Source organism: Cynocephalus volans, chromosome 3 (genome assembly GCF_027409185.1).
Source record: "Cynocephalus volans isolate mCynVol1 chromosome 3, mCynVol1.pri, whole genome shotgun sequence".
In the NCBI taxonomy this organism is placed as follows: Eukaryota; Metazoa; Chordata; class Mammalia; order Dermoptera; family Cynocephalidae; genus Cynocephalus; species Cynocephalus volans.
Window position 1 is genome coordinate 74,882,510 of NC_084462.1, and position 27,993 is coordinate 74,910,502.

The 27,993-nt window shown below is 52.8% G+C and overlaps 1 protein-coding gene across 1 annotated transcript; it reads left to right on the forward strand.

Annotated features, from left to right (window-relative positions):
• Positions 1-2,768: 2,768 nt before the first annotated feature.
• On the forward strand, positions 2,769-27,793 carry RBPMS2 (RNA binding protein, mRNA processing factor 2). The gene is made up of 9 exons (XM_063090042.1): positions 2,769-2,862; positions 18,372-18,449; positions 19,025-19,063; positions 20,002-20,064; positions 20,401-20,551; positions 21,047-21,195; positions 25,069-25,173; positions 26,437-26,489; positions 27,667-27,793. Exons 1-9 carry the CDS (start codon positions 2,788-2,790, stop codon positions 27,791-27,793), a joined length of 840 nt encoding a protein of 279 aa, XP_062946112.1. The 5' UTR covers positions 2,769-2,787.
• Positions 27,794-27,993: the final 200 nt, after the last annotated feature.

The window sequence follows — 27,993 nt, forward strand, 5'->3', positions numbered from 1 at the left end:
ATAAGAAAACAAAATTTATTGCTTACAGTTCTGGAGATTGGAAAGTCCAAAGTCCAGGGAACAATCTTACTCTGTAGATGGCAACATTGTTTTCTAGACTATTTTATAAGCTTCCAGTATTGAACAATGAGCATGTATTGCTATTATGATCAGAAAATTAATAAATATTATTTTTAAAAGAATCATCAGCTTCCTATCATGGAAAATACAGTGATGTGGGTGAATTGTGGCCCCTGTGTCATTTGTCACCTCTTTGAGCCTCAGTTTCCCCATTTATAAAATGGAGACCAGAATTACAAGATGAGAGCCCCTTCCTCTTTGAACAATTCAAATTAATTACATAGGGACTACCAGAGTTTAGAAAACTGATTAGGCTTCTCTTCCTGTAAAAAGCAGGGCTGACGCATGATCTCCAGGAAGGGGAGGATTTGGATTGATAAGGAGGTAGGGAAGGAGGGAGGGAGTTGGAGATAGGGGAAGAGGAGGGAGAGGAGGAAGAATATTCCTGGGCCAAAGTTTGAGACATGCCTGTTGGGAAGATCTGTTCTGGGGAAGGGGGTGGGGTTTGATAAAGCCAGATTAGACTGATGCCTGTGAAGGATGGTGGGGGTACCTGATGATTCACAAGGGTGGTTGCGTCTTGGGGTGCTAGAGGCTGGAAGTATCTTGAAAACTTGGTGTAAAGTGAATCGTTGGCAGTGTCTGATTCCTATGGGAGGCAGTTCCTCATACTAGGGCCTGAACCAAGTGACGGCAATGGAGATGAGGAAAACCAGGCTGCTCCTGGTCTTGCCACCAGCACAGAGGGGTCCCGGCCTGCAGTAGGTGCTCAATAATTATTCACTAAATGAATAAATATGTCATTGGGAAAGATATCGCCCATCTCTAGGACTCAATTTACTTATCTGTGAGATGGTAAGTTACGATGGAGACTATAACTTATAGGGGAGACTAAGCCACAGCACAGCACTCCTGTATGGTGGTGCTAGCACTACTGAGCAGTTGGCAAACTGAGGTTCTGAGTCACCTGTCCAGGGTCTGACATTCTAACAGTTTCATGACTGCAAACCCAGCTTTTCTAAGTCCACCGCTGCTGCGCGTCGCTCCCAGCCTAAAACCCTGGGGCTACTATCGATATAGCTTGGCGCCTTAAGTCAGGACAGAAACTAGGTGCCAAGCGGTACGCCACACCCGGTGACGGCTGACCGGGGCCGGGGTTCCGCAGGACTCCCCTCACCTCTTGGCAGTGGCATCTCGAGGCCCGACGGCGCCTCTGGCCGGGATCCCCCAGGTCGCAGCCCGCGTTCAGGGGCGGGGGCGCTAGGAGGAACCAGTCTTCAGGCAGCTGCGCCGGACTCGCGGCTGCTGCGATTGCAGCGCGAGCCGAAGTGGGCGCGGGCTTTTACAAGGTGGCGGCGGGGGCTGGCTCCGGTCGGCGCGGGTTTTCAAACCCGAAAGAGGAAAAGCAACCCTGCGGCCGCGCCCTAGTGACCCGCCGGGTGGGAGTCACGACGGCCCCGCCCGAGCAGCGAAGCGGCTCCCTCCTTCCCCGGCTCTGGGGCTATGAGTTGGAGCGGGGGAGAAGGTGTGTGGCGTATACCTTCGCTCGGGGAGGAGTGAGACGACCCAAAAGCGGAGCGGTGGGGCGAACGGAACCTCCTCGGTCATTCGAAGTACCCCTTCGGGTAGCTAATAATCATTAGGGTCCCAAACACTCGTCTCCCCGCCCTGAGTCCTATTCAGTGACTGGGAGCGGCAAGGGAGTTTGAGATCTTAAGTCCCACCCTCAGGGCCGGGAGACTGAAGACAGAGAGGGGAAGTGATTTCCTCAAGGTCACTCAGTAATACAGAGTCAGGCCAAGGCCAAAGACCAGGTGTCTGCCCCCCACCCCCACCCCCGGGCCATCATCCCCAGAACCCGGCCCCCCGCAGCTCGGCGCTGGGGGAGGGAGGAGAGAGCGGACGCGGACTGGGCGACTGGATTTGGGTGTAAAAGCATTGCATCGGAAACCCGATAGCCCCAGATCAGGATACAAGGGGAGCTGCCGACCCTGGAGCCCCGCTGCGGGCGCCCCTCAGGTGGGGCCGCCGGGGCTGGGATACCGAGGGTCTAGGGCGCAGGGTGCCGGACACCCGGCTCCACCTCCCACGGGCTGGGACAGCGCGGAGCGCGCGGCCCCTTTAAGAAAGTTCGCTGGGCGAGTTCATCAAAGTTTAACAACTTGTAGTGGAGAAGGGAATGCGGGAAGAAGAGATAGGGGGAGAGCTGGCCGAGGGAAGAGGGGAAAGGCCCTGCCGGAGGCCGGCGCGCCGCGGCCCGGGCCAGGGCGAGCCCGCAGTGGGCGGCGGGGATTGGCTGCGCGTTCCCCCGGAGACCGCGAGGCGGGCGGGGGAGGGGACTGGCCCGGCCCCAGCTGAGGCGGATTCCGGCCCCCGCCCCCCGCCGCCTCCCGGCGCCCGCCCCCCGCCGCCGCCGCCGTGGAGGGCGCACTCGCCGGTCGCAGTGAAAAGGCGGAGGCGGCGGCCGCTCGGGCTCGGCTACGGTTCCCAGTGCCTCCCCCGCCGCCCTCCCTCCCCGCCTCCCGCACCCGCCAAACTTGATGTGACCCCAGCCCGACGCGGCGGCTGCCCCTCTCACCGCCCCGCGGGCCCCCACCGCCACCCCGCCCCGCACCCCCGGAGCGCACCGTTCACCGCGCCCCTTCCCACGTCCCCGCCGGAGCCGGGCGCCGCGCTCGCCCTCCCCGCTCCGTTCCCCTGCCACCGCCACCCCCCTCACCACGCACCATGAGCAACCTGAAGCCGGACGGCGAGCACAGCACCGGCACGGGCACGGGCTCCGGCGGCACACTGGAGGAGGAGGTGGGTCTGCGGCCCCGGGACTTGGTGAGGCGCACGCGGAGGTGGGCGCGGGAGAGGGCTGCGGGGCCTCTCGCGCCGCGCGGGGTCGGTCTGGCCATCGCTCCCGGCGCCTTCCCGCCACTGCCCTTTGCCCGGGGAGGAGCGGCCGGTCGCCGGCGGGCGGGGGCGTGCGGCCTGGACAGCCCCGCCGGGCGGGCATTGTCTCCCCGCCCTCCTCGGCTCGGGGCGGGCCGCGTGCCGGCCGCCGTCCGGGCGTCCCGCGGTGGGCGAGTGGCGCCGCATCCGTCCCACGCCTGCTGCCCGCGCTTCCCTGGTTCCCCACCCCCGGGCCCGGCTAGCTGCCTTCCACCGAGGCACACCTCCCGTGTGGCCCGGACCCACGCCTCGGCGGGAAGGAGTTGAGCAGGATTAGCGTGGCTGTCGGGCGGGCAACACCCTCACTCCCCTGCCCTTTCCACCCTGACCCCTCCCCGTGACCTTGGAGGCCTGGACCGGCTGCCCGGCACCTTGGTTCCCTAGAACTGCAGTCATGGGGGGAGGGGGGACGACGGGCTTTCTTCACAGCCTCAGAACCTGGGCTTTGGCAGAGGGGAGCCGGCAATTTAATTAGACTTGGAAAGGAGGTGACTGAAGACAGCCAAGCCAAGACCCCAGAGCTGGCCTGGGTGGGATTCTCCAAGGAGAGGCCACACATCTTGCCTACCCGCCATGGGCTGAAAGGAAGGGAGTATGAGGTGGCTTCATGGAATCACCAGCAGCTGGACGGTTAATGGGATAGTGAGGAGGCTGTGAGTGTGGGGTGGGGTGGTGGATAAAAGCTTTGAAGCTGTCAGCTAGGCTGACAGAGAAAGGAACTGGTGTGGAAAGGGGGTAGGTTTCTCAGCTCCCTCCAAGGGCCCCTGGCCTCTGCTATGTCACTCCAGTGCTGAGAGACCCTTCCTGCCCCACCTTGGCATGCTCTTGCCCAGGAAACCAAGGACTAGTTATCCACCCTGAGCGCCCTTTCCCTTGGTCTGGGGAGAAACCACAGAGCCCCTGGTGGGGGTTGGTGTTGCTACCTCTGGTTGTGCTATGGGGTTGGTGCAGAATGGCGGCAACGGCCCCCCACTGGGCTGGGCTCAGCACTGCCAGCTCCTGTTCTCAGCAATTCAGAGGCCTGCTGCCAACCCCAGTCCACCAATGGCATGGCATCGTGAGAATCTAGGTCTGGATCCCTGCTTTTTGAGGGGGAGGGATTAAGGGAAGACTATACAGCTCTTCAGTGCAAAGACCGGCCAGGGAGGGCCTGATATCTGTCCACTAGTAGCTCTAGTGTGGTGGGGTGGTTTTGGCTGTGGAAGGCCTTGTCCTTCTTGGACCTTGACAGGCCCTTAATTTTGGAGACCTTAACTCCATCCTGATTCCACCTGATTCAGAATCTCTGCTTAGAGTTGGGGGAGGGTGACAGGGTTGCCAGTGTGTGTGTGGGGGGGGTGTCTCTGCTTGCCCCTACCCCATGGGCTGAAATTGGGGGAGGGTAGTATCTCCTGTGAAGCTGGGTAAAGACACTACTACTAAAGGGTTGACTTCAGCAGGGACTTAACACTGCCTGAGAAGCTGGGGCTGGGCTGACCCTCAGACCCACTGCTGTGGGGTGGGAAGGGTGAACCATGTGGACAGGTTAAAAGTCTGGAAAAAAGCATTTGAGGTTTTGGCCACTTTTTTACTAAGTATCTTTTCCAGGAGGGCAGGATCTTCAAAAAGTGGAATCCTTGCTATTCCTCTTTGGGGGCTGAGGTGGGCTGCAGCACTGTTCAGAGAGTCAGTGCACTGTTACTTGCAGAGACATGGGCTCATGTTTAGCTGAAGTCTAAACCTAAGAGCCCCAGAGATCTGCTGGAACCCAGTGTCTGTCAGCTCTGGTTTGGTAAGGGCAAGGATTGGCCAATTCCCCTCACCAGCCTTCTGAACAGCAGGCCAAGCGCTCTTCTCCTGGGGGCTCCATCATGGATTGGTAGTTTAGCTGGAACTGGAGTCCTTCCTTCCCTTTAGTTTGGATGCCTCTAGGCAGTCAGTTTTGCAACTCCTGAGAGCCTCTATCGGATAATCAGATAGGATAATCAGATAATCTTCATTAGCAGTGGTGGTTTACTGTCATGGCTGACCCAGGTTGCCTCTTCCCAATTGACTATGGAGATTAGCTAGAGCAAGCCTGGAAAACCAGGGAACGCACCATAACATCTCAATTGCCACCAATAAGATCTCAGTTCCTAAAGGTGCTAGGTCACTGGAGAAGGGGTATTTTCATGGTTGTGGGGGCTAACAGTGGGGCTGCTTGTCTTAAACTGCATTGTATAGCCTTGACTTTCCCTGCTTGCCCACTCTACCCATGGGGCTTTATTCATAGCATAAGCATTAGGTTCCTTTTCTGGACCAGAGGTTACGAATACAGGCAAAAAGACTAGGACGTGAGAAGGACTTGCCAGGAGACAGTGGTATGTTAAATGCAATGATAGGTAAAAATAAAGGGCTATCAGTGCGTAGTACCATGGTGCCACTGAGAGATTAGACATCAGAGGTCAGCCCTTCCCTACATGTGGGTGAGTAGGAAGTAGTTAGACCTGTGGAGGTGGAAAAGGGATTCCGAAAGAGGAAATAGCAGGTATAAAAGTGTGTGTCATGGTATTGTGGAACCACACGTCTTGTCTGGGTAACTACCAAGAATTTGCTATATTGTAGCAATACTGGGGGTCACATTATGAAGAGCTGGAGATCATGTGGGATTAGGGGGAAATTGACATCTTGCTGCCACTTGGGAAGATGTGTTAAAAGCTTTGATACCCTTTGAAAGCTAAGGAGGGCAGGAGGAAATTAAAGGGAGGAGCTGTGTCCCTTTCAATCTAGAGGCTCTACATCCCCCCAGGTGAGTCTGGGCTGGGGCTGGCACACCAGGTGAGGTAATGTAGCACATGTTCCCTGCTCAGGGTGGGCTATATTAATGCTGCCAACCCCTAGACCCAAGCATGTCCTGTCTTGGTGACTCTCGAGGGATGGGTAGGTAGTTAGCATCTCTGGGAAGGGGCATGTGTGATTTTAAAATGGAGACTTTCATAACACGAGGTAATACTAAGTTACAGTAATTTTTTAAAACCACTTTATTAAAGTATGATTGACATACATGAAGCTGTACATATTTAGTGTATACAACTTGATGAGATTGGAGATTAAGTTACAGTAATCTCTAATAGGGGAGCACCCATGGGAGGGGGAGGTGGTATTTGGTTTCTTGGGTTGAGGGAGGTATGCATTTTTGAGAGTTAAAGAAGTTTTATGCCAGCCTAATGGTAAGCTATAGAAAGTCAGGGGTTCATTGCAGCTAAGGGGGCTACAGTTTGACCTGAGGGGCTTGATGCCTCACTGCCCTCCCAGTATAGCTGGGCCAAGGTGTCCCCTTGCAAGCCTGATACCCCAGGGTCTATCATGTGTCCTCAGAAGGTTGTCAGGAAACAGTCAGGACCCTGGCACCACTGAGAGGTTGTAGGTCAGCCCATCCTGAGATGTGGCTGAGTGGGAGGTGCCTAGACCTGTGAGGGTGGAAAAGGCCAGAGTTAGCACTCTAGGTGAGTGTGAGGGAATCCAGGGTCCAGTGTGTGACGTGGGACCCTTTCTCTGACATCAAAAGCATTTGAAAGAATCTGGGGCATTGTGGTGCTCTGTCACAGGCTTTCATGCGTAAGAGAAGGGAGGCTCCTATGCTTCTGCGCTCTTACCTAGATGCAGGGCCCAGGTGGGTGGATCCAGACCCATTCTGGTAGATCAGGTTCCCCATCCTTGTTGTGGATGTGTTCCCCCTGCTCAAATAATAACCTAATGGAAGCTGTACTAATGATAATAAACCATATATAGCAATGTGCCAAGCATTGTCCTAAGTACTGTATCTTACCATTTTAACCCATTTAACCCTCACAGCAGCACTATGCAGTACTTACCCTTATTATCATCATTTTATAAATGAGGAAACTGAGGCACAGAGAAGCTAAATAACTTTCATGTACCTGTTAAGTGGGGAGGTTGCGATTTGAACCTAGAGTTTGCTCTTTTTTTTTTTTAAAAAAGATGACCGGTAAGGGGATCTTAACCCTTGACTTGGTGTTGTCAGCACCACGCTCAGCCAGTGAGCAACCGGCCATCCCTATATGGGATCCGAACCCGTGGCCTTGGTGTTATCAGCACCACACTCTCCCGAGTGAGCCACGGCTGGCCCTAGAGTTTGCTCTTAACGACACCTAACACTGGGTGATGGGAGCTGTCAGCCTGTGCCTGAAGGAGCATTTTATCACAGACATTGTTAAGAATTGCCATTGCATGGGGATGATAAAAGACATCAAGTCAGTTTTATTTTACATTCTCTACTCGAAGACATGCCCCTCTGTTACCTCTACCTGGGGCTGGCTGCTTTCACATCCCCTTGCTACCCAGTACTTTGGGCATTTTAACTAAGGAAATGGTACCTGCTCTAAAGTGACTGCCTGTCATTCTGCAGGGTCATTCTCTTAGGCCTCTTTATCCCCTCCTTCCCTGCATATGGGCAGCCTGGCTAGTTTGCCCTAGAGAGAACCATCTTCTAAAACCCTGTGTTTGGATGTGCTGACTTCCTCCTCTAATCCCCATGTCCAGGGTGGGGCTGGCGAGCACTGTAAGTCGAGGCAAGACATGAACTGTGGGTGCTGAGTCTTTGCTTTGCTCTCAGGCTTTCAACCCATTCATCTCATTGTGCCTCAGGAGAGTCCTGAAAGGTAGTGGAGGAGTCAATGCTACTTGCCCTGAGGGCTGAGCTCCTGGTCCAAGGCCACTCACCTCTGGTTACCCAAGGCTGAACTAGAATGCTAGGTTCTGGCATGGCCCAGTGGCCACTAGTATCCCCTCTGCCATTGGTTATGGTCAGCAACAATATCTGGTGCCTTGTCACTTCTTCTGCCATCTCCTGACCATGGCTGCCTCAGAGGGATCCTCATGTCCCTGGCAAAGCTATGGGGCAGATCTGTCACCTATACTTCGAAACCACACTGCCATGAGGTGAGTTCTGTAGACAACCCATGAGGCTTCATATGCTGGAACCTCGTCCATGGTCTGCCCAGGTACCAGCATGGCTGCCTTGCTTTCTGCTTCCCACATTCCCTCCTTGGATGCAAAGAATAAGGTTACCTCTGAGATGTGCCAAGACTAGACAGGTGGCAGGATTGTTGGGCCCTCCCTTCCTGAAGGGCGCACTGGTGGATCCATCAGTGCTGGAGGCCTCTGGAGTGCACAGAGGCTGGGTGTGATGGGAGGGTCAGTCCAGGCCCATCTGCCATGGCTGTCAGTCACTCACAGCCGACTAAGCAGAGCCTCTTGCCTGTCACAAGCCATCAAGGCTGCCTCAGAGCCCCAGAGAGAAGGGCAGGGCCTGACCTGGGCCATGCCATGGTATAAGTGTCTGGAGTACTTAGCCCCTCCTTGTGGTTAGCCAACCTCCCCCTCCACAAATGGGTATTGTGCTTTTATTTGGGGTGTTGATGGGGGGAAGAGTCAGGAGAGGATACTGGAATAAAACCTGTGAAGGCCCTTTGCACCCTCTGGCTTCTGCCCAGACTGGTTCCTGTTCTTGATGTATAGTTGTGGCCATATCCAGGCACAGCTTAGGAAAGAGGGACCCTTGTGTGTTTGTGACAGGGGAGGTCCCAGAAACAGTTATATCCCTGAACAGAAACCCTCTCACAACAGGAGTGTTATGTTAGGAAACATCCCTCTTGTCAGGCTTCATCTGCCTTGGTCACTTGATGGGCAGTGCTGTGTGCTCACTCTGGCATGGCATCACATGGTTTAAGGGTTGGAGGTGTTGACTTTAGAGCTGGGGGGAGGGGTGTAGGATTCCCCTAACCCAATGCCTTGAATCCAGTCCCTTCTGTAGGATGGCGTGTGGCCATGGTGGCAACTGCATCCCTTGTCAGGTGCACAGGCAGGCAATAGGCCTGTGTTGGGCATGGCATAGCAGGTTGACCACACAGCACCAGGAAGGGTGGACCTCCATGCTGGGGGTCCAGTGAGCCCTGAAGACCAAGGCCTGGCCTCTGGCTCTGTCCCCACCTCTGGCCAGCCTTCCTGGCACTGAGTATGTACGGCATAGCTCATGCTCTGTTTGGTCTAATTCCCTAAATCGGCATAGGTCAGTGCACACAGCAGGCTTTGACCAGGTGTGTTCCCAGCACATTAAGCCTTCTGCTCCTGGAGCTAGGAGTAGCTTGGAGAATGGGGTGTGAAGCCTTCTGATTTAGAACTTTATACATGCCCAACCCTGTCCCTCCTTTTAGAGTACTTCTTATCACTCCAGCTTGGTTCCCCCTAGTCTCTGCACCCCCCACCCCTACAGACATAGTCGGAACTCTAGGGCACCACGCAGGCCACCAGAAGAGCCCAACCTTTCCAGGCAACTTGGACTGGATCCCTAGCTCTGATACTAGCCAGCCAGGCACCCAGTCCCTGAGCTGGTTTCTTCATCTGTAAATTGGGGCCTGTACCTGTTCTTTTTACATCAAAGGGCTATCAGGCTCACATGCTATTGGTTTGTGTGAAAGAATGAAACTACAAAGTGTGACCCAGATGGGGCGTTACAGCCAGGCCCTGGTAACACTGGAGGCTGGAGTTAGCAGGGGCAGGCAAAACCCTAGAACATACCCTGAGCCTGGAACTTCTCCATACCAAGTCAGGCTGTGATGACACTGGTAAGTTCTGGAACAAGATGTGTCTGGATGGGGGCTGCCTGGGAGGGGATCTGGGTGGTGTCCTATCCTGGGTAGCTGTTGGGCACAGGGCTCCTTGAAGGGAAGTACAAGAGGCATGTCCTGGGCACTGGGGTTCCAGGAGTGTGTGTGTGTGTCTAGGTTCACATCCACCATCTGGCTGTCGGCTGCTTGCTCTCTTTCCCTGTGTCCTTGTTCAGAGCCTTATAAGTCCTGGGTCTGCAGGCCATGTTGCCACATTCCATCCACCTCGCGTCAAGTGGCCGCACTCAGGGCCTTCTTTACCCCCTGGGAGGGGTAAGAGCAACCTGCCGTGCCGAGCCTAAGCGTAGGACCCGGGCGGAACCTAACCCCCACTACCCCCCCCACACACATACACAAAAGGAGAAAAACCTGGTCACCTAGATCACAGTGAGGGTGTGACTGCCCTGAGGTTTCTCCTTGGCAATCCTGGTGTTGGCCAAGCCAAGACCCCCCTCAGACTGCAGGCCCAACTTGTCCTAGGGCCCCAGGACCTGGCTTCTGACTTCATCCTTTCTCCCCCTCTCTCCTTCTCTGTCTCCTTCATCAGCATGTCCTTTGCTTTCTTGTGGACAGAAGGAAGGAGGGAAGCTCTGTGCAGATGGAGGACAGTGCCTAACTCTTATCCTGAGACTCATTTACCTTCTCCTACTTTCCTTAAAAAAAGTTCTGGTATCTTAGAACGTCTGAGTGTGAAGGAACCTGAGGCCGGTCTACCCTCCTCTATAGCTGAGGCAGAGGAGGAAAGACCACGAAGCCACCTGCCTTGGCTGGTGACAAGGCTGGGACTTGAGTTGTCTTCGGCTCTTTTTCTTTTCTTTCCAAGTTTGGTTGGTGGGTGTTTTCTGAGCAGGAGGCTGAGCCCTAGGCCATTGTCTTGGTTCTCAGTGTGGTCTCTTTCCCTTGAGGGAGCCAGATCAGATCTCTGTGTGATGATGACAGGAACAAAATTTAAATGGACATTCAATATCTTTGTATCAGGAAATCCCAAGGTCTGGGCTGGTAGGGATGGCCTAGGTCCTGCTGCAGTCCCCCAACGCCCCACCTCCCCACAGTCAGTGGGGTGCAAGGCTGCTCACACTCAGCTGGTGGGAGTTGGCAATCTTTCCTGTCTGTCCATCTTTCCTTTGACCTCACTATAGCTTAGGACTAACCACAGCACCATCCAGTGGGACCTTCCCCACCCCTGTCTCGACTTTACATGAGGTGCTGTGTCTACCCTCTTGGCTTGAAAGCTGAAGGCCACTTGTTCCTGGGCACTTAAATCTGGCCCCTCTGTAGTCTGAGTGGGTTGGTATGAGATCAGGGTCTCAAAAGAGCACTGACTTGTGAGCCAGGCATTCGGGACACTGGGACTGCTCCTGTGCTCAGTGACCGTGAGCACCTCAACCCCTGGGCCCTGGATTCCTCATCTAAAAATAAGGTTTCTCCCAGCTCCAATATTCTGTATTTGGGTTGCTGCTGAGGCCTGGGAGTTGGTGAAGGATGTGGGAGGGGCGTGTAAGAGGCTTGTCTTTCCCATTTTGGATTTCCCTCTCCTCACCCCCTTCCCTAAGCAGTGTTTTCCATCCATATGATACCAGGAGAGCTCACCCTAAGTGCGAGTAGGCAGAGACTCGAAACCAGTGCGTTACCCGAATATTTTGATGGAGTGGATGGTTGAAACAGTTTTCCTTTTTCTAGATTGAATTCCTTTTTTTTTCTTTCCAGATAAAATTCTAACTTTCAGAGATGCTAAAGGATTGCTGCAAATAATCAATTTTTAAAAATCAGTTTATCTCTTTTGTAGGCTGTTTCTATTGCCTGGAGTAAAATGTTCTGAGTGTGTCTTCTCCCCAAGTCCCGACCCTCATGAAGCAGGGATTTATAAAGAGGGGATACTGTTGCTGGGTGGGTTGGTGGGATGTCTGCAGGTGAGAAGTGGCCCTAGTGTTTTTCTGCCTCAGTGTCCTTGGTGGAGAAGGATCTGTCCTCTGGGTGGTAACCCTGGAGCCCAGGGTCCTGTCTTGGTGATTCTAGGGCTAGGGGTTTAAAGGAGGCTGTAGTTGTCCTTCAGAGTTAAAGAACAGGAGGTTTTAATACCCCTGAGCATACCACTATTTTTGGAAGCAATGTTTACCTTTTTTATCTCTAACAAAATCTAGCACTTATGGAGCCTATCCTCTTAGCCACAATAACTGAGAAGTTGGATGTTTAGTGCTCAGTATGAAGGAGATCTTTTGTGTCAAAAAGGTTGGGGAGGGTTGAAGCCCTCAGTAATAGGTCTCTCTCTTCCCTTGGAAAGGGCACACACCTGGTGAGAGCCAGGCCAGGCCACACCTCAGACCCAGTGTGGGGTCCTCTTCACTGGAGGGAGAGCCCCATGGCCATGGCCCTCATCTGACCCTGAGTCCTAGTCCTGCTCCTCACAGAGCCTTTGCTCAGCTGCTTTCCTTTGTATACAACACCTTCCCACTCCGCCTCCCCCACCAGCCCGTACCCCTGCTCCTGCAGGACCCCTGTTTGAGCAGGGCCATGGGAGGACAGAGACCAGAGCAGCCACTGTCCAGGGCACTGGCCTTGCTCAGGGGCAGCTGGGTGACAGGTCTGCCCGTCGGGGTGTCCAAGGCCAAGAGAGTTGTCTGCTTGAGCTGGTAGAAGCTGAGTCCTGCCTGGAAGCCTTTTCCACACAAGCCTGACTTTCTGTGATTGGGCTGGTGCCTTGGGTGTCACTATCTCCTTGCTCCTGAAGGCTTGTTTAATTTTTTCTTCTCTGAAGATCTTTAAGTGTCAGTTTGTCTGAAGGAAGAACATCACCAACACTTGGATGTGAATGGGTTTGTCAGAACCCCTTCCTCCTACTTTCCTTCTTGCTACAAAGTGAACCCTTACCTCTGGCCTGAAGAGAGCTGCAGAGGGAGAAGAAAAACCTGGATGTTGGCCTGCAGCTGACACCTACCTGAAGGAAAGGGCTGTGCAGCCTGGGTCCTCTGTCATGCCGGGATTAGACAGCACTGTCAAGAAGCTGCTTCTAAACCCACTCTCATTGAGAGTGCATTCCTTACCCCAGGAGCCTCAAGAACAAGGCTGAGGATGGGGGGCTGCTCCTTCCTGTGCCACTCAGGTGTTGCCTTCGCCTCCTCCCATGGGCCCCCCAGTGCTGAGTTATGACCCTGGCACTGGGAGTGAGACTGTGGAGGTGGGGAGAGGTTGAGAGGTTGTTGGGATTCTCCAGCACGGGCTGGAGGGGAAGAGCCCCAAAACACACAGGCCCTTCTCCCTTGGGGAGTCAGGCCTACAAACAATTGACAACAAAGACCTAGACATGGCCAGGAAGTCTGCCAACAAGTAATAGGCTGTGGTGTGGACTTAGCAGAATGGGGCTAGAGGAGCTGGACCTCTCTCCTACTCCCCCACTCCCAGTGACTCTAGAGAAAAGACAGGCAGCAGGACTTACCTACGAGAAGAGCAGCCTTGGGAGCTCCCAAAGCCTTGCTGGACAGGGGCGCAGTTGTGCCGAAAGCTGGTCAGTTCCCCTAGGCAGGCCTGTCCTGGGACCTCCAGTGAGGCTGGGTCTCCTGACATCTGTGAAGGCCACACAGCCATGAGTGTGATGTTCTGTATGGCGACACTACCTGACCAAGTTCCTTGTCTGTGTTGAACTTGGTGCTTCCAGCAGGTTCCATCAGAAGAGTTGTTCCTCAACATGTATCTTCTTTCCCTAAGTTCTAAGTGTTCGCCATCCATCCCCCACTTCTCCCCAATACCCAGTCCACCTGACAAACTCACCTTCTGACTGTGCTAAGGACATGACCATGGCCTAGCACCATCTACTCTTATTTGCCATGAAATGACCCTTTTGAAAGGGCTGTGTTTGCTGTTCACATTTTAGGACAGGAAGAGTTAATCCCTGGGACTGTGCAGCTACTTCTGCAGAAGGAGAGGGGCCCAAGTAAATGAGTTTGGTGCCTTTTAGTGGCCGGAGGATTATGTGAACCACCTCTTATGCTTTCTTCAAATGATTCAAAACATTTTTTGTGTTGAATTCTTGTGATAAACTTGGGTGAAATAGGCAGGACATGGGTACTTTAGCTGATCTCTCCTTCTTGGCATCAGTCCGCTGTGGGTATCTAAATCTTTGTCTGAATCCAGCCTCTTTCCCAAATGTCAGGCTCTATGATCCTGAAGCTGGCACCACAGAGTGACATGGGAGTGGCACCCAGTGCCAGCCTGAAACACAAGACTAGTCGGTCAGACCTTGGAGAGGTAACCACATGTCTCTGTCCCTGCCATCCCTAAAGGATGCTGCCTGTGCCATCAACTTGCTTTGTCACCCTGTACAGAGCCGCATCTTCCTGATCTGTAAAATGAAGGGGTCGAACAAGCTGATCTCCATGATGCCTTCTACCTCAGACATTACCTTCTCTGGGGAAGAGGAAAACTAAAGAATCTGGTGACTGCTTAAGGATGTCTCACTCAAATTCCCAGCTCGAGGCTGACCTGGGCCCAATCCAGCCTCTCTAGACAACCTTAATAAATAAATAGCTCATGGTACCTTATAGGTAAGGTCCTTGTGCAGGTAAGTGATTGCAGGAGCCCTAAATGGAACAAGCATTTTGTGGAGCCGTAGCTTAGCTTGGAGGTAGATGGTACCTGTGTTGTACAGATAAAGAAAATGAGATTCAGAGAGGGGAAGCGGCTTCCCCAGGCCAAGCAGCAAGTTGGGGTGCAAACTCCAGTCTTACTAACTGAAACCTGTTCTTCCCACTGATGGTGTCCTTCTGCCACACTGGGCCACATCTGGTCTCTGGCTGTGAGTTTCTTGGACTGAGGTGCATACAGACAGGGGAGGTCTCAGGTGTTGAGGTCTGACTCTAGGCACTTTGGGAGGTAGGAAAGTTTTAAGACTTGGCTGTGGTCTTTGTGTAGTCAAGGTGAGGGGCTGAGCTCAGGCTGGCAGGAGCAGTGTAAGGCAACTGGCTTCCTGTGTAGGACTTCAGAGGAAGGAAAGGGGAGTGAGGAAGTAGAGGGACCTGAAGGATGGGTGCCCTTTAGCTGAGGAGTGAGGAAGGGGTGGGCTGAGGGGGCAGTGCAGGCAGCTGCTTGAGATGGGACTGTGTGGGCCCTTGTTGGGTGGGCCCTGGAGTGGGCGGGGTTGGGGCAGGGCCTGATGGAGGTGGAAGCAGGAGGGTGGGTGGGCTCTAGGTCTCTCATCCTCCCTACGTTGAGCTCAAGCTCCCCCCACCTCTGGTTTGCCAATTTCCTCTTTTTCTCATCACTCTGGCTTTATTCATTGTCATTCTAAACAAGTGCCATGGAAGGATCTGGCTACTGCATGGATGTGTGATGACACTTCACCCACCCAGGGGGCTAATGAAACTGCCCAGGTGCCACTCTCTGTCTTCACACCCAGGTGGATTGCTGGTGGCACAGACAGCAGACTCAGGGTACCTGAGTCTCTTCCAGTTCTGCTACTTGGTGAGCTAAGATGCGTGTTTTTGATAGGTTACTGAACCTTTTTGGGCCTCAGTTTCCCTGTCTATATAAGGGGATAGGCAGGGAGGATGTCATCTGCTGGGATGGCTTTTTTATTTATTTATTTTTTTTTAAAGATGACCAGTAAGGGGATCTTAACCCTTGACTTGGTGGTGTCAGCACCACACTATCCCAAGTGAGCCACAGGCTGGCCCTTGCTGGGATGGCTTTTATCAAGAACAACAGAGAGCATTCAGGTCAGACTTCCTGTGACTTAGCCTCCCAGGCTGTGCTCCCTGGAAAGGGCCTGGGAACTTGCCGATACAGACCTGTCATCTAACCCATAACTGCCTTGACCTCAGCTTGTTTCCTGAGTGGTGGCCGGGAATAGGATGGGAGCTATAGTGCAGGCTTTTGGGCACTTTAGAACCTAAAAGATGGAACCAGAGGAGGATGGGCATTGGCCTAGAGGGAAACTGAACACAAGAATCAGCTGGAGAGGAGGAAACGATCCCCTATACTCATCCCCACCCCCACCCGAGCAGGAAACTTTGTGCTGAGAACTTGCTATTTAAGGGGGCCTCTGGGGAGGTCTGGCTAGAAAGGAGCCATTTGAGGGAAGGTTTAAAATTAGCCCGGGTGAAATGTGTGATCTCTGGGGAGAACTGGGGCAGAGGCCTCAGTGGGGCTACTCCGGCTCTGGGTCTTTGACCCAAACTGTGTCCTGCCATCCTGGGAAAGATGGAAAGGAAAGGAATGGAGGGAATAGCACTGACCCGGGTCCACCCAGCAGGGCCCTGGAGGCTTGCATCCTTCCAGTCCATCCTCTGGGGGTATGCAGCGGGGGTAGATCCTGAGGGTTGGGTGCCCTGGTCCTGTTGTACTTGCCTGGGACCCAGGAACAGTCATCTCTGCCAGTCTAGATGTGTAGCAGGGAGACCTCGGTTTTGAGTCCCAGGTCTGCTGCCTTTACAGAACAAGCTGTGTGACCTTGGACAAGTCACCTCTCTCTGGGAATTTACATGTAAAATTCCAGAGCCTGACATCAGACAGCAGAGGAGCCTGTAGGGGCTGGGATGTAGAGCTTGGTTGCTCTGGAGCCCAGGAGCTTGATTTAGCCCACCCTGGAGCCTCAGCTGTCCTGTTCTCCATGGTGCTGCCAGGAACAGGGCAGACCGTGAGAGCTATGTGTATAGGACGCAGAGCCGCCAAGGGCTGTGAAATGTGAAAAATCTTCACTCCAGGCCCAGGAGCAGAGGCTGGAAAGATGACGTGTCTCGTGAGGGAAAGGCATGACCAAAGGGGGAAGATGCGTCCTACGTGGCCAGTATCTGCTGCTGGGTGTGCTTGGCAAAAACTCATGTGAGGGAAGAAGTTTGTCCTGACCATGGCTGAGAATCACTCCTGTGTGGGTGGGGGTTGTGACACTGGTAACCGGCAGCTATCGAAGCTGGTTTCCTTTGGCATCCCTGGCTCTGGGAAGGTCTGTGTGTGTGTTGGGTGTAACTTGGCTGAGCACTGCTCCGGGTTCCTGATACAAGCCATTGGCTCAAAATGGCTGTTGGGTTGAACTGATGGGTTCAACAGGCCATCACTAGAGATGGAGCAAGTTCTCTAGTACCTCTGGAGAAGGGGATGTGGCCCACTGCGGGGCAACTAGATGTTTTCAAGAATGGCCATGTGATGAGGTGAGACAGGTGGATGTTTAAATCTTAAATCAGCAGTGGTGAGGTGAGACCTCTGCTTGGCCTAGAGTGTGAGACGTGGTTCAAAACAGGAATCAAATCATCAGATGAGTGGATACGGAAAATGTGGTACATCTACACAATGGAATTACTACTCAGCTATAAAAACGAATGAAATACTGCCATTTGCAACAACATGGATGGACCTTGAGAGAATTATATTAAGTGAAACAAGTCAGGCACAGAAAGAAAAATACCACATGTTCTCACTAATTGGTGGGAGCTAAAAATTAATATATAATTCACACACACACACACACACAAAAAAAAAAAAACGGGGGAGGGGAGAAGATATAACAACCACAACTACTTGAAGTTGATACCGACAAGCAAACAGGACACTGTTGGGAGGGAGGGGGGCAGGGAGGAGGGAGGGAGGTTTTGGTGATGGGCAACAATAATCAGCCACAATGTATATCGACATAATAAAATTTAAAAAAAATAATAATAAAATAAAAAACAGGAATCAAGTGTGTAGGGAAGCTCTTCTCATTTGGACTTTTCATATTCGGGAAGCCACAGTTTCAAGATGTGTTTTTAATAGATCTAAACTATGAAAACTTTCCCCTCCCCCATCATGGTTATTGGCTGACCTGAGCTTACTAGTTTAGCATTTAAATGGTAGTAGTGAATTAGGTAAGTGGTTCTGCCAACCCTCACGGACCCCATCTGCCTTCAGGAGGTCAGATTTGGCTGGAGTCACAGGATGGCACCTGGTGTTTAGACCTCGCTTCGCCACCAACTTGTAACCATGTTTAGGGCAAGACTCATCATTTGTTGCATCTCTGCCTCACTTGAAGTTGGCAAGATCCCTCTCATTCTTCAAAACCTAGCGTAATTGTTTCACTTCTGACTCCTTACCCATTCCCCTATCCAGTGAACATTTAGTACCAGCACCATGCTAGGAGCTGGGCGTAGAGGCGTGACACGTTCCCTGCCACTGAAGAGCCTTCATCTAGTGCAGGGACAGGAGATGAACAAGAAAGCGCTGGGCCCTCTGAGACCACCCCAAGGCATAGTGTGCATCGTGTGGCATAGGACCTTGTGTTCCATTTACATCTTTGCCTCTCCACCAGACCAAATAGAGTCTTTCAACCAGTGGCCCGTGGGTATCTCCTGAAAAAAGATATACTTTTTACATGTGCACTTTTTTGGGGGAAGGCACTATAGCTTCAAATTCTCAGAGGGGTATTTGATCTGAAAAAGAATGCTTGATTGTACGCTTATTAAACAGGGCTCTTCTTGCCTCTGTTCACCAGCAGACTGAGTCTGTGCACAGAGGCATTCAGCAGATGCTTACTGAATGACACACCCAGGATGAACCTAAAGAAAGGAATGTGGACAGAAAGGGCTTTGAAAAGTTCCATGCTATGAACCTGTGAGTCATACTTTGCCTCAGTGTCCATAGGAGGCCCAAGAAATACTGAATTCCTCCTAAGCTCTAGAAGGAGTCCAGTTCCCTGCCTGAAGGAAGAGCCTTTCAGTTCTTCCTGTCCAGCCTGGCCCTGACCACTGTGGTCTCTGTCCCCAGGTCCGGACGCTGTTTGTCAGTGGCCTCCCTGTGGACATTAAACCCAGAGAACTCTACCTGCTCTTCCGGCCATTCAAGGTGAGTCAGGACCCAGCCACCCACAGGATAGAGCCTAGGACCGGGGAGAAGTATCAGGAATGAATCTCTGATCTGGATTGGGCAGCAGGAATATGCAGAAAAGTGTATCAGGAACTGTGATTGCAGACCTGGCTCTCTGTCCTGGTTCTGCTAATTCACGTGTTGCCTTCCCTCACCTGTGTTGCCTTCCTGAACCTCTGTTTCCTCATCTGTGTAGTAGAGACAATAAAGCATCTTAGTAGACTTTGCCATCTAAGGAATCTTTGAGATTCAGTGTAGCCTTTTCAATTTGCAGATGAGAAAACTTAAAAGGTAAGGTCTGTGCTCCCGAATTATAAGTTAGTGGAGCAAACGGGGATTTACGCATGAAATGATGAAGGCTGCCGCGTGATGCCCACCCGTGTGCTAGACCATGTGATTCAGAACATGGGGACAGCGGGCACGTGACAGTGGTGGAGGTCAGTGTGGGCTGACTAGTGGGGGGAAGGCTGTGAGAATGATCCAGGCGAGCACTGGGGAAAGGTGGGGCTTGGCTTGGGGTGCTGGGTTAGCTAAATGGCTACCTCTCTCCGCAGGGGTATGAAGGGTCCCTGATCAAGCTCACCTCAAGACAGGTAATTTCTCTCCTAGGTTTTTCTTCCTTACAGCCCGGACTGCTGAGCTTCAAACTGAGGCATGTTGCCTTTTCCCTAATTTTGAAGCATCTGGCAGTGGAGACCCTGTCCCTTGTTTCTGTCCTGGGCTAATGAAAGAGTGGCCTCCACAGGTCCCTCCTCTTCTTTACCAGCCATCTGGGCCCAGTAAGCTCCTGGTCCTCCCTGTCTGGCAGTTAGGGATCTGGGAACCACTGCCTCAGCGCATGGCTGAGGATAATGGAGATGGTAGCTGAGCTCTGCCTCCTGATGCAAGGCCAGGGCCCAGAGCATTTAGTGGCCGTTGGGGGCTAGACTGATCCTTGGCAAAGTGAAGTTGGAGATATTTTCAATCTGTTGCGAGCCTTCCCCTGCCCTTGATACATTGGTGTCCCCTTTCTTGCCAGGGAAAACACTGGAACTTAATTATCTGCATGCGGGCCGGCCCGTGGCTCACTTGGGAGAGTGTGGTGCAACACCAAGGCCACGGGTTCAGATCCTATATAGGGCTGGCCGGTTAGCTCACTGGCTGAGCGTGGTGCTGACAACACCACGTTAAGGGTTAAGATCCCCTTACCGGTCATCTTTTAAAAAAAAAAAAAAAAAATTATCTGCATGCATTTAAAGAAAGATTTTTAGTCAAAGGGTGACGTTTAATTCAGAGGAATAAAGCTTTGTTGGTATTATTTCCCACAGTGTGATACCAGGGAGAGAGATTTTTGACTTTTAGTGCACATGAACCTTCTGCTGTTCCAACTGAACATAGGATGTGGGCAAGGGTTTTTTTGTTTTTGGTTTTTCCTTCCCTATTCTCATCAGCAGGACAAATACTGTTTCCAGTTAGGTGATGGTCCTTTGTTTTGGAGAGGAAGATGGGATGTTGTGAGAGATGCAAGGGTGTTCTTTCTTTTTCCTACTAGCCTGTTGGTTTTGTGATCTTTGACAGCCGGGCAGGAGCAGAAGCGGCCAAGAATGCGTTGAACGTGAGTAGGCAGAGAACAGGTCTTTCTCTGACCCACAGACCTCTCAGGCAGTGGTTATCTCAGTTGTGTCCTCTACAAACCTTCCCCAACTCCATGCCCAAGAAAAGGGCCCACAGATGGACCTTGTTTCCCAGTCATTCCAGGGCAGAGTCCTTGACTGCACTGTCTGTGTCATGCACCATAACTCACGAGGCCCAAGCAGCATTTCCTCTGCCTCTGTCCCCGTGTGGTCATGTCTTTCAGGCAAGCTTGTCTCTGGGGCCCTTCTGTACCCACTGCAGTTGACAGTCTGGGTCCTACAGAGTAAGCCTTTCTCTTCCTTTCCTTCCCATGTAGGGTATTCGCTTTGATCCTGAGAGCCCGCAGACCCTGAGGCTAGAGTTTGCCAAAGCCAACACCAAGATGGCCAAGAGCAAGCTAATGGCCACACCAAATCCCACCAACGCTCACCCTGCCCTAGGAGCACACTTCATCACACGAGACCCCTGTGAGTGGTGCTCTGAGCTGGCAGGCCCTGGTGGAGTTGCATGCAGTGCATACATTCAGGTTCTTGTCGAGGAATCAGTCCTGCCTGCTTGCCCCCTTTGCAGGAGGCTTCTTGCAGCCACAGCCACCCATCTCAGACTTCCAGATTTCCTTCCTCCCTCCCCTGCAGCCTTTGTTGGCCCTCAGAGGGACTGAGCTCCTGAGCTCCTGAGCTGTCGGGGTTGTCCAGCTTCCCTCAAGCCTTCTCTGATTTCTCTTGGTTGAGATGGGCTGAGGCCCATTGGAGAGCTTCTTGAAGTAGACAGGATGCTCACCATTGCCAGGCCAAGTTAACATGGCTTCCTTCCCTGGTGTTGGGGTCCTGGGGATGTGTGTCTGGCTTCAGTGGGGGTCTTATGGCTCAACCATAGTGCTGGGTCCCTGTCTTTCTTTGTAAGGTGGTAGTGGAAGGGGAGACCAGTGTTCTGACGATGGAGGCTGTTGTCTCCCATTGTAGATGACCTGATGGGGGCTGCTCTGATCCCTGCATCCCCAGAGGCCTGGGCCCCTTACCCTCTGTACACCACAGAGCTGACCCCAGCCATCTCCCACGCTGCGTTCACCTACCCAGCTGCCACTGCTGCTGCCGCTGCTCTGCACGCTCAGGTAAGCCCCTTTGGGTGGGGAGTGGGAAGGGGAAGAATGAGGGCTCTAAGCTGGCCAGATTTTGTACTTTCCTGGCCACAGTGCCACTCCTGTCCCCAGAGCTGCAGCAGAACTCTTGTCTTCCACAGCCCAGGCCCCAGGGACCTCCATGTTCCTGCCCTTAGGGTTTGGAATCTGACAGAGGGGAGGGAGAAGATCAGCTATGAGGCCATGTGGAGGATACAAGGTGGAGAGCTGAGAGTGTGGTTCAGCCACCCCTGAACACCACGGCCAGGCCCCGTACTGTGTCCTGAGTGTGGCCTCATAGCCAGACCACCTGCCTCTGCCTCTTCCTGTCTTTGTGAATTTCATCAAGCTTTTAATGACTTCTGTGCTTCGATTTTTACTTATCTGGAGATAATAATATAATCTGCCTCAGGGCTGTCATGAAAGTTAGATTTTAAGACATGTGAAGTGATGTGGGACATGCTAGAATTGTACCTGGGACATCCTTGAGAGCTCATTGAGTGTTTGCTCTTGTTTTCATGAAGCCTGACACTGTCCACTCTGCACCTGTCCTGGGGCAGGATAGAGGGAAGGAGCGGGCACTTCAGGGGAGGGTTATTGCTGGGCCAGGTGGGCTTCGTGCCAAGTGCTGGCCTAGGTGCCTAAGGGGCTGGCAGGTGGTCAGATCCCAGCCCCTGGCCATGTGGGCATTTACTCTGGGCCGACTCTGCCACAAGTACAGGTCCCTGGAACACACTGCAGCAGAGAGGTCTCGTCCCACTGTATGTGTATAGACGGGGGTGGGGGATGCCTCACAGTGGCAATGACAGGATGCCACTGGGCAGCCACAGGAGGAAGGCTGAGGGGCAGTCCTGAGCCCACTTCAGCCTCTGGTCAGCCAAGTATCTGAGATCTGAGCTTCGGAAAGAGCGACCTGGCCAGGGTGTGCTGTGCTGTTGAGAAGGAGATGCTAGAGGCAGCTTGGACCTGGCCTGAGCAGTAGGAGGGGCTGAGGAGGGGAGGAGATGAGAAGTCAGGAGGGGAGGGTTCCTAGGAACCAGAAGCTGGAGGTGGGAGGAGTCAGGTGCTCTGCCCAAGAGCTGAGTGCACATCCATTTTCAGGTCCTTTGATGGGCTTGGTGACGGGTTTGCCCATTTCCAAGGTGGAAAGTTCAGATTCAGTGGCTACTACTTTAGCAGACTGTTTCCCCAGCAAGGGAATTCTCCCTGGCCACAGCAACTTTCAGTTGTATTGAGGGCAGAATCGTGGTTAAACTTGGCACTGTTCCCCAACTGAGCACCAGAGGCAGCTGGAAAATTGATCAGAGGGTAGGAAGGTGTTAAGTTCTTCCCCTGGATGGAAATGTTTGGGTATTTACCATAAGCCAAGTTTGTGGGGCTAATAGAGCAGGGAGCAGAGAAGCCTGTCCTGTCCTCCTTGACCTAGGCAGCTACGTGGTGCCCTGGGCCTTGTACCAAGCTGGGTGGGTTTAACTGCAGGGCCTTGCAAGGCATGGGACGGAATCACAGGTGCCGCCTCGCTGGGCACTTTGCCTCTGATCTAGCCTTGTCACCAATTAGCTACACGATCTTCACCTCTGGGCCTCCCTGTTCTCATCTGTAAAATGAGAAGGTTAGACTGGATCAGGTGAAGAGGCTCTACCCCATCCTCTGAGATGCTAGGCAGTGGCAGAGCATGGGAGCCACAGATAGTGAGTTTGTCAAATGAGTAAGGAGTGGCACTTCTGCCCAGCCAACTGGGAGCACCCACTGCCACCCATCCCTGAGCTCCATACCCACAGCCACATGCCCTCCTGTTGCCTTCCTTTCCAGCTACCTCCCACCCTACCCACGCCAGACCAAATCTTGGCTGTCTTTCAACACCTTGTGACCTTGGGCAAGTTACTTAACTCCTCTGTGTCTCCATTTCTTTGTAAAATAGTGACTATAGTTCCTACTTGATAGGGTTGTTGTTAGCATGTTAGCATAGAGGAAGTGCTATAAAATTGTGCATGATCATGATTCTTATTTAATATCATTATTGTCTGGGTCCCCCTCAGATCCTCTCTGGGGCTGGAGGCCTCATAGTGCCTGAGTTCCTTCCTTCTGGCCTCCCTAGGAGGGGGATGGAGGCCACCCCAAAGGATAGTGGCATTTTTCGAGAGGCAGACTCATGACAAAAAATTAGAACAGGTTGTTGTTAGCTCTGTCTGCGACTCAAACTCTGGACATCCATTTCCTCAACAGTTAGGACCAAATGCAGCAATATACATGAAAGCGTTTTCCAAGTAATTACATTTTCTTTTTTTCTTCAAAGAGTTCCCCTCCTTGCCCCCTGACAGTGCTGCCCCAGAGATGGAAGCCGAAAGCATCTAAATAAAGGAAGTGGACATTGTTGATCCTAAGTGGATTATTCTGAACTCAGAGGACCAATAGAAAAGCTTGAGTTTTTCTGTGTCTGGGGGCAAGGACGTGAGCAGCTTAAAAGACAAAGAGAAGGTAGCAGCTAAAAGACGAAAGGGGCTGGTTAGCTCAGTTGGTTAGAGGATGGTGCTGATGACACCAAGGTCCAGGGTTTGATCCCTGAAAAGGCCAGCCACCAAAAAAAAAAAAGTTAAATAGCCAATGAATATGGGAGCCAGGTGCCCACAGAAGTGTGAACTGCAGTATAGCCTATCTGTAGCAAATAAAAGACAAAAGGGGAGAAGAATCAATACCTACTATCTTCACCCCAGCACACACACCCTGACCGCATGCCCATTGCCAGTAGCCCAGCCTGAGTTGAGGCCTCCATGGCCGTGTAGCTGCAGGACCCAGGCCTGCAGGAAGGGCCTTGGAGGTCATTCTATCCTGCTTTGTCTTGACCTTCTAATCCTCTTGGTAGAAACTTCTCCTTTAGGAAGGTGAGGCACAGTGGGGTTTGGCACATTAAGATGATGGCCTAAAAATAGGGGCTCTCCATGGCCTCTTGCATCCCAGGGTCCTCCCACCCTGGATTTCATTTTCCATGACAAACTGAGGAAATGACATTTCATCCTTAAACTGGTTCAGCCACTTGAACTATGATTTTAAGGTTACATAAACCCCCTTGCCTCCACTTTCTTATCTGTATAATGGAGATGAGAGTAGTGTCAACTTCATAGGATTTTCGTGTGGATTAAATGAATTTAGTTTATGGGACCTACTGGGTGCAGCATCTAGCATATGGTAAGTGCTTCATAAGCATCAGCGACTTACAGGTCTGCATTTATGCAATAAAAGACAAGCAGCATTTTTTTCTTTTTCCTTTGGCTTATCATCTGACTCCCTAGAAAAACTATTACTTCTTAGATTTGGTAGGCAGTTGGGAGCATGTGTGTAAGTAAATCCATAGATGTGAATCTTATACAAAATTACTCTACATTTTTAATCGTTTAAAAGGACATTTTTCATGTCAGTAAATGTAGAGCTACATTTGGGCACGGGGGGGAGGCCACTGGCTGGTACAGGAATCCGAACTGGTGACCTTGGGGTTATAAGGCTGTGCTCTAAACAGTAGATCTACATTTTGGATGCCTGGCTGGTTTGCCAGGCTTTATAAATGTGTCCAGCTCCCTGAGGATGGTAAGTTAAGGTTGTTTACACCATCTTTGCTATGGATAGGCTACACTGCAGTTCACACTTCTCTGGGCACCTGGCCCCCATGTTTATTGGCTATTCATATTTCTTCTCATGTAGATTCATTCCTTTGCCCACTTCTTGGTATGCCTTCTCATTTACTCAGCCCTAAGATCTGAGAGAGTGTTGAGTTCGTGTCCTCCCCGATTTGTGTTGAAGCAGCCGTCTTGGAGCCTGGTCATTGCTGCCTGTGGGTGGCCTCTCAGGAGCCCATGCTACCCCCACGGACAGCTGGAGGCCTGCAAGGATGCTGACTGCTGGTTCCCTGACATGCTGGCCTTGCCCCCTGAGCCTGGGCTCTCCTCTTCTGAGCTGGGGCAGGAAGAAGAGATCCAGGCAAGGTCTGCGCTTCTAGAGGACCCCAGACTGCTGGCCTCACCCAGGCACTGAGGGAGGTGGAGAAGCAGGCCCTCTAAGTGGGTCTGTCTGTGTCCGTGGCATGGCTCTCCTGAGCCCATAAATGGGAACTTTCCCCTACTTTCTCCCCAAGGAGTTGTCTGACTCATCTCAGGCTGAAGGAAAGTGGCTGCTTTAGAGGCAGGAGTTGTAGCACCGTGTGGGGAGAGTGTGGGACAGGATCTTGCAGATTCACTCAGAGAGGCCTTAAGTGGTTACTTGAGGCCTCAGCTTCCCAGTGGTAACAGCAGGTGAGTCGGAGGCCTCCCAAGCCCCTCCTGCTCTCTTGGACGTTATCCCTGTGCGGCCCTACAGGGCACCCAGCCGGTCAGGCGCTCCTTGCTGTGGGGCTGCTCCACCTGGAGGCTGGGGGAAGGGCAGTGGTCAGGACCCACTAAGGGGTTCCCCAAGCTGGACTGAGCTGCATTCCTCTCTGATAGCAGCACTGCTGGTTTCCTCATACGTCCCTCTCTTTTGGAATGAGTTCTAGTGTCCAGCCAGGCTTCCTGCTGAGAGGGCATCCTCCATGGCTCAGCAAAGGGCAAGAGAAGCTTCCTCCCACACAGCTGTCAGCCAGGAAGGGAAGGAACTGCTTCCAGATGTTGAGGCAGGATAGGACATCCGGTGGCCTCTGAGGTTGGACAGCTCAAAGGCCCGAAGAGACTCCTGACTCTTCAGTGTGGTGTGGGCTCAGTTCAGGTGGTCCCAGAAGCCCTGGAGTCTGTCATATCCTGGTGACAGCAGCGCCACATGTTCAGAGCCCAGGGAGATCCTAGAGTTGATTAGGTGGTCAGTCCTGCTGTGTACCAAGATGCTGGCATCTCAGGAGAGCCAGCCCCTAACTTGCTGCCCAGCTCTTGGGAGGTTGCGGTGGACAGAATTCTGCACTGTACAAAATAGCACCCAGAATTTGGAGGGGCACAGGCAAGTCCTTAGGACACTTCCATCAGCTCCCAGATGGCCTGGCATTGCTTGATATCTTCTCTGCTTATCCAAGAGGCAGGAGATCCAGGCAGCCAAGTGGGTAACTAGGTCTGCCTGTACCAGCTTCAAGGGAGTTGTCTGCATGCCCAGCTTCCACTTGTTTTCTACGACGACTCTTGGGTGCCATCCTTTCCTTTCCTAAGGGGACCCAGGCTCCCCTCTCTGGTTACTCACCCCTCCCCCGTGGTTCTGTGATGTCCTGCCCCCACCCTACCTCAGGCAGCCGTGGCTCAGGCTGGGACAGCCGTGCTTGTGCTCCTCGTGTGTCACAGGTGGGCGGCCTTCCCTGCAATCTTGGCCTCCTGGGCAACTGGCCCACAAGCAGGAGGGTGCATGTCATTTTCTTAACCAGTCTGTGGGAAGCCAGTTTTGGGGTTACTTCTGTATAGGGCCTTCTGGCAAGTGCCAGGGTTCAGGCAGCTACCTGGCACCCGAGGGCTCAGCTTGTAGGTTACGTACCTCTAGACTTAAGAGGCTTGTAACAGAGGGAAGCGAGGGATGGAAATGTTTAAATGGGGGGCAAAGCATCAGCTGGGTCTCATCCATTGGCTTCTTTGAAGAATCATACAAGGACAGGACTGGAGACCACACCGACTTTGGTTTTTATGTATCTTTACATCCTGTACTATCTGATCCTCACAACCACCTGTGACTTAATCATCTCTGTCCTGTAGCTAGATGAGATCACTGAACCCCAAAGAAATTGAGCAAAAATTTATTAGGTTCCTCCTCCTCCTGTCAGGAATTCCGCACTCTCCCAGTAAAGGGGGAAGGGCAGATTGTTGGCACCAGTGCCTCCAGCTGCCAAGACCCCCCCGGTAGAGCCTGACACGTTTGGATTGGGCTTAGTGGAACATAATACACCTGTATAACCTTCCCTCACTTGAACCTCTGTCCTGCGGAAGAGGCAGGTCAGATGGTGCTTTCCCATTTTAGGGATGAAGAAACTGATGTTTAGAGGTGAGTAGCTGGCCAGATGTCTGCCAGCCAGTCAGTGACAGAACCAGGAATCCAACAGGGTCACTGAAAGCTGTGTTTACCAGGCTCCTCCAGTGTGTGTGTGGGGGGGGGGGGGGACTGCACAGCTGGCTCCTGACGTTGGCTTCTCTTGCAGGTGCGTTGGTACCCTTCCTCTGACGCCACCCAGCAAGGATGGAAGTATCGGCAGTTCTGTTAGTTCTTCAGTAAGTGTTGGCCTCAGAGGCCCAGGACGAAAAGTACCCTCGGCTCTGGCCTTCTGCAGGGCAAGGGAGTCCCAACCTGAGAGCTTGCTAGCACAGGGTGCGCCTAGAGTTTGTTCACTGGGGCATCTGGCTGGCTTTTTCCCTTCTCCCACCCCTGCAACCACCTGCCATCCGCCTGTGCAGCCACCTCACGAAGGGAAGGAAAGCCTGGGTTCGGCTCCAGCCCGTGCCCCTGCTCACGACCACCTCTCTCCCCTCCCTCTAGGTCTCTTCACCAGGGATTTGTTTCTGGGAACCTGTGTGGTGGCGCCCAAATAGGCGCCCTGAGCTTCTGCTGCCCGCAGGCGGCCTATGCAGAGCCTCCACTTCCTTCCAAAGACTGTGAATCTTAAGCCTGACTCAGTGGACTGCTTCCTGTTTCCTTTCCTCCTCTTCCTCAGCCCTGTTCCACCCCAAAGCCTTTCTCCAAGGCCTCCCAGAAGGGTTTGGGGGCCTTCTCACTGGCCCCATATCCAGCACGGAGGCCTCAGTGGGACCCAGCCAGGCCTGACCTCTTGCCTAAACTTGCTTCTGTAGCCGCACCTCCAGGGAA

What these genes read in the sequence shown, in the direction of transcription:
- RBPMS2 (XM_063090042.1), top strand. Translation starts at nt 2,788, where the DNA reads ATGAGCAACCTGAAGCCGGACGGCGAGCACAGCACCGGCACGGGCACG. An exon ending in GCGGCACACTGGAGGAGGAG is followed by an intron (nt 2,863 to 18,371) that starts GTGGGTCTGCGG and finishes CTCTGTCCCCAG; the next exon opens with GTCCGGACGCTGTTTGTCAG. An exon ending in CGGCCAAGAATGCGTTGAAC is followed by an intron (nt 20,065 to 20,400) that starts GTGAGTAGGCAG and finishes CTTCCCATGTAG; the next exon opens with GGTATTCGCTTTGATCCTGA.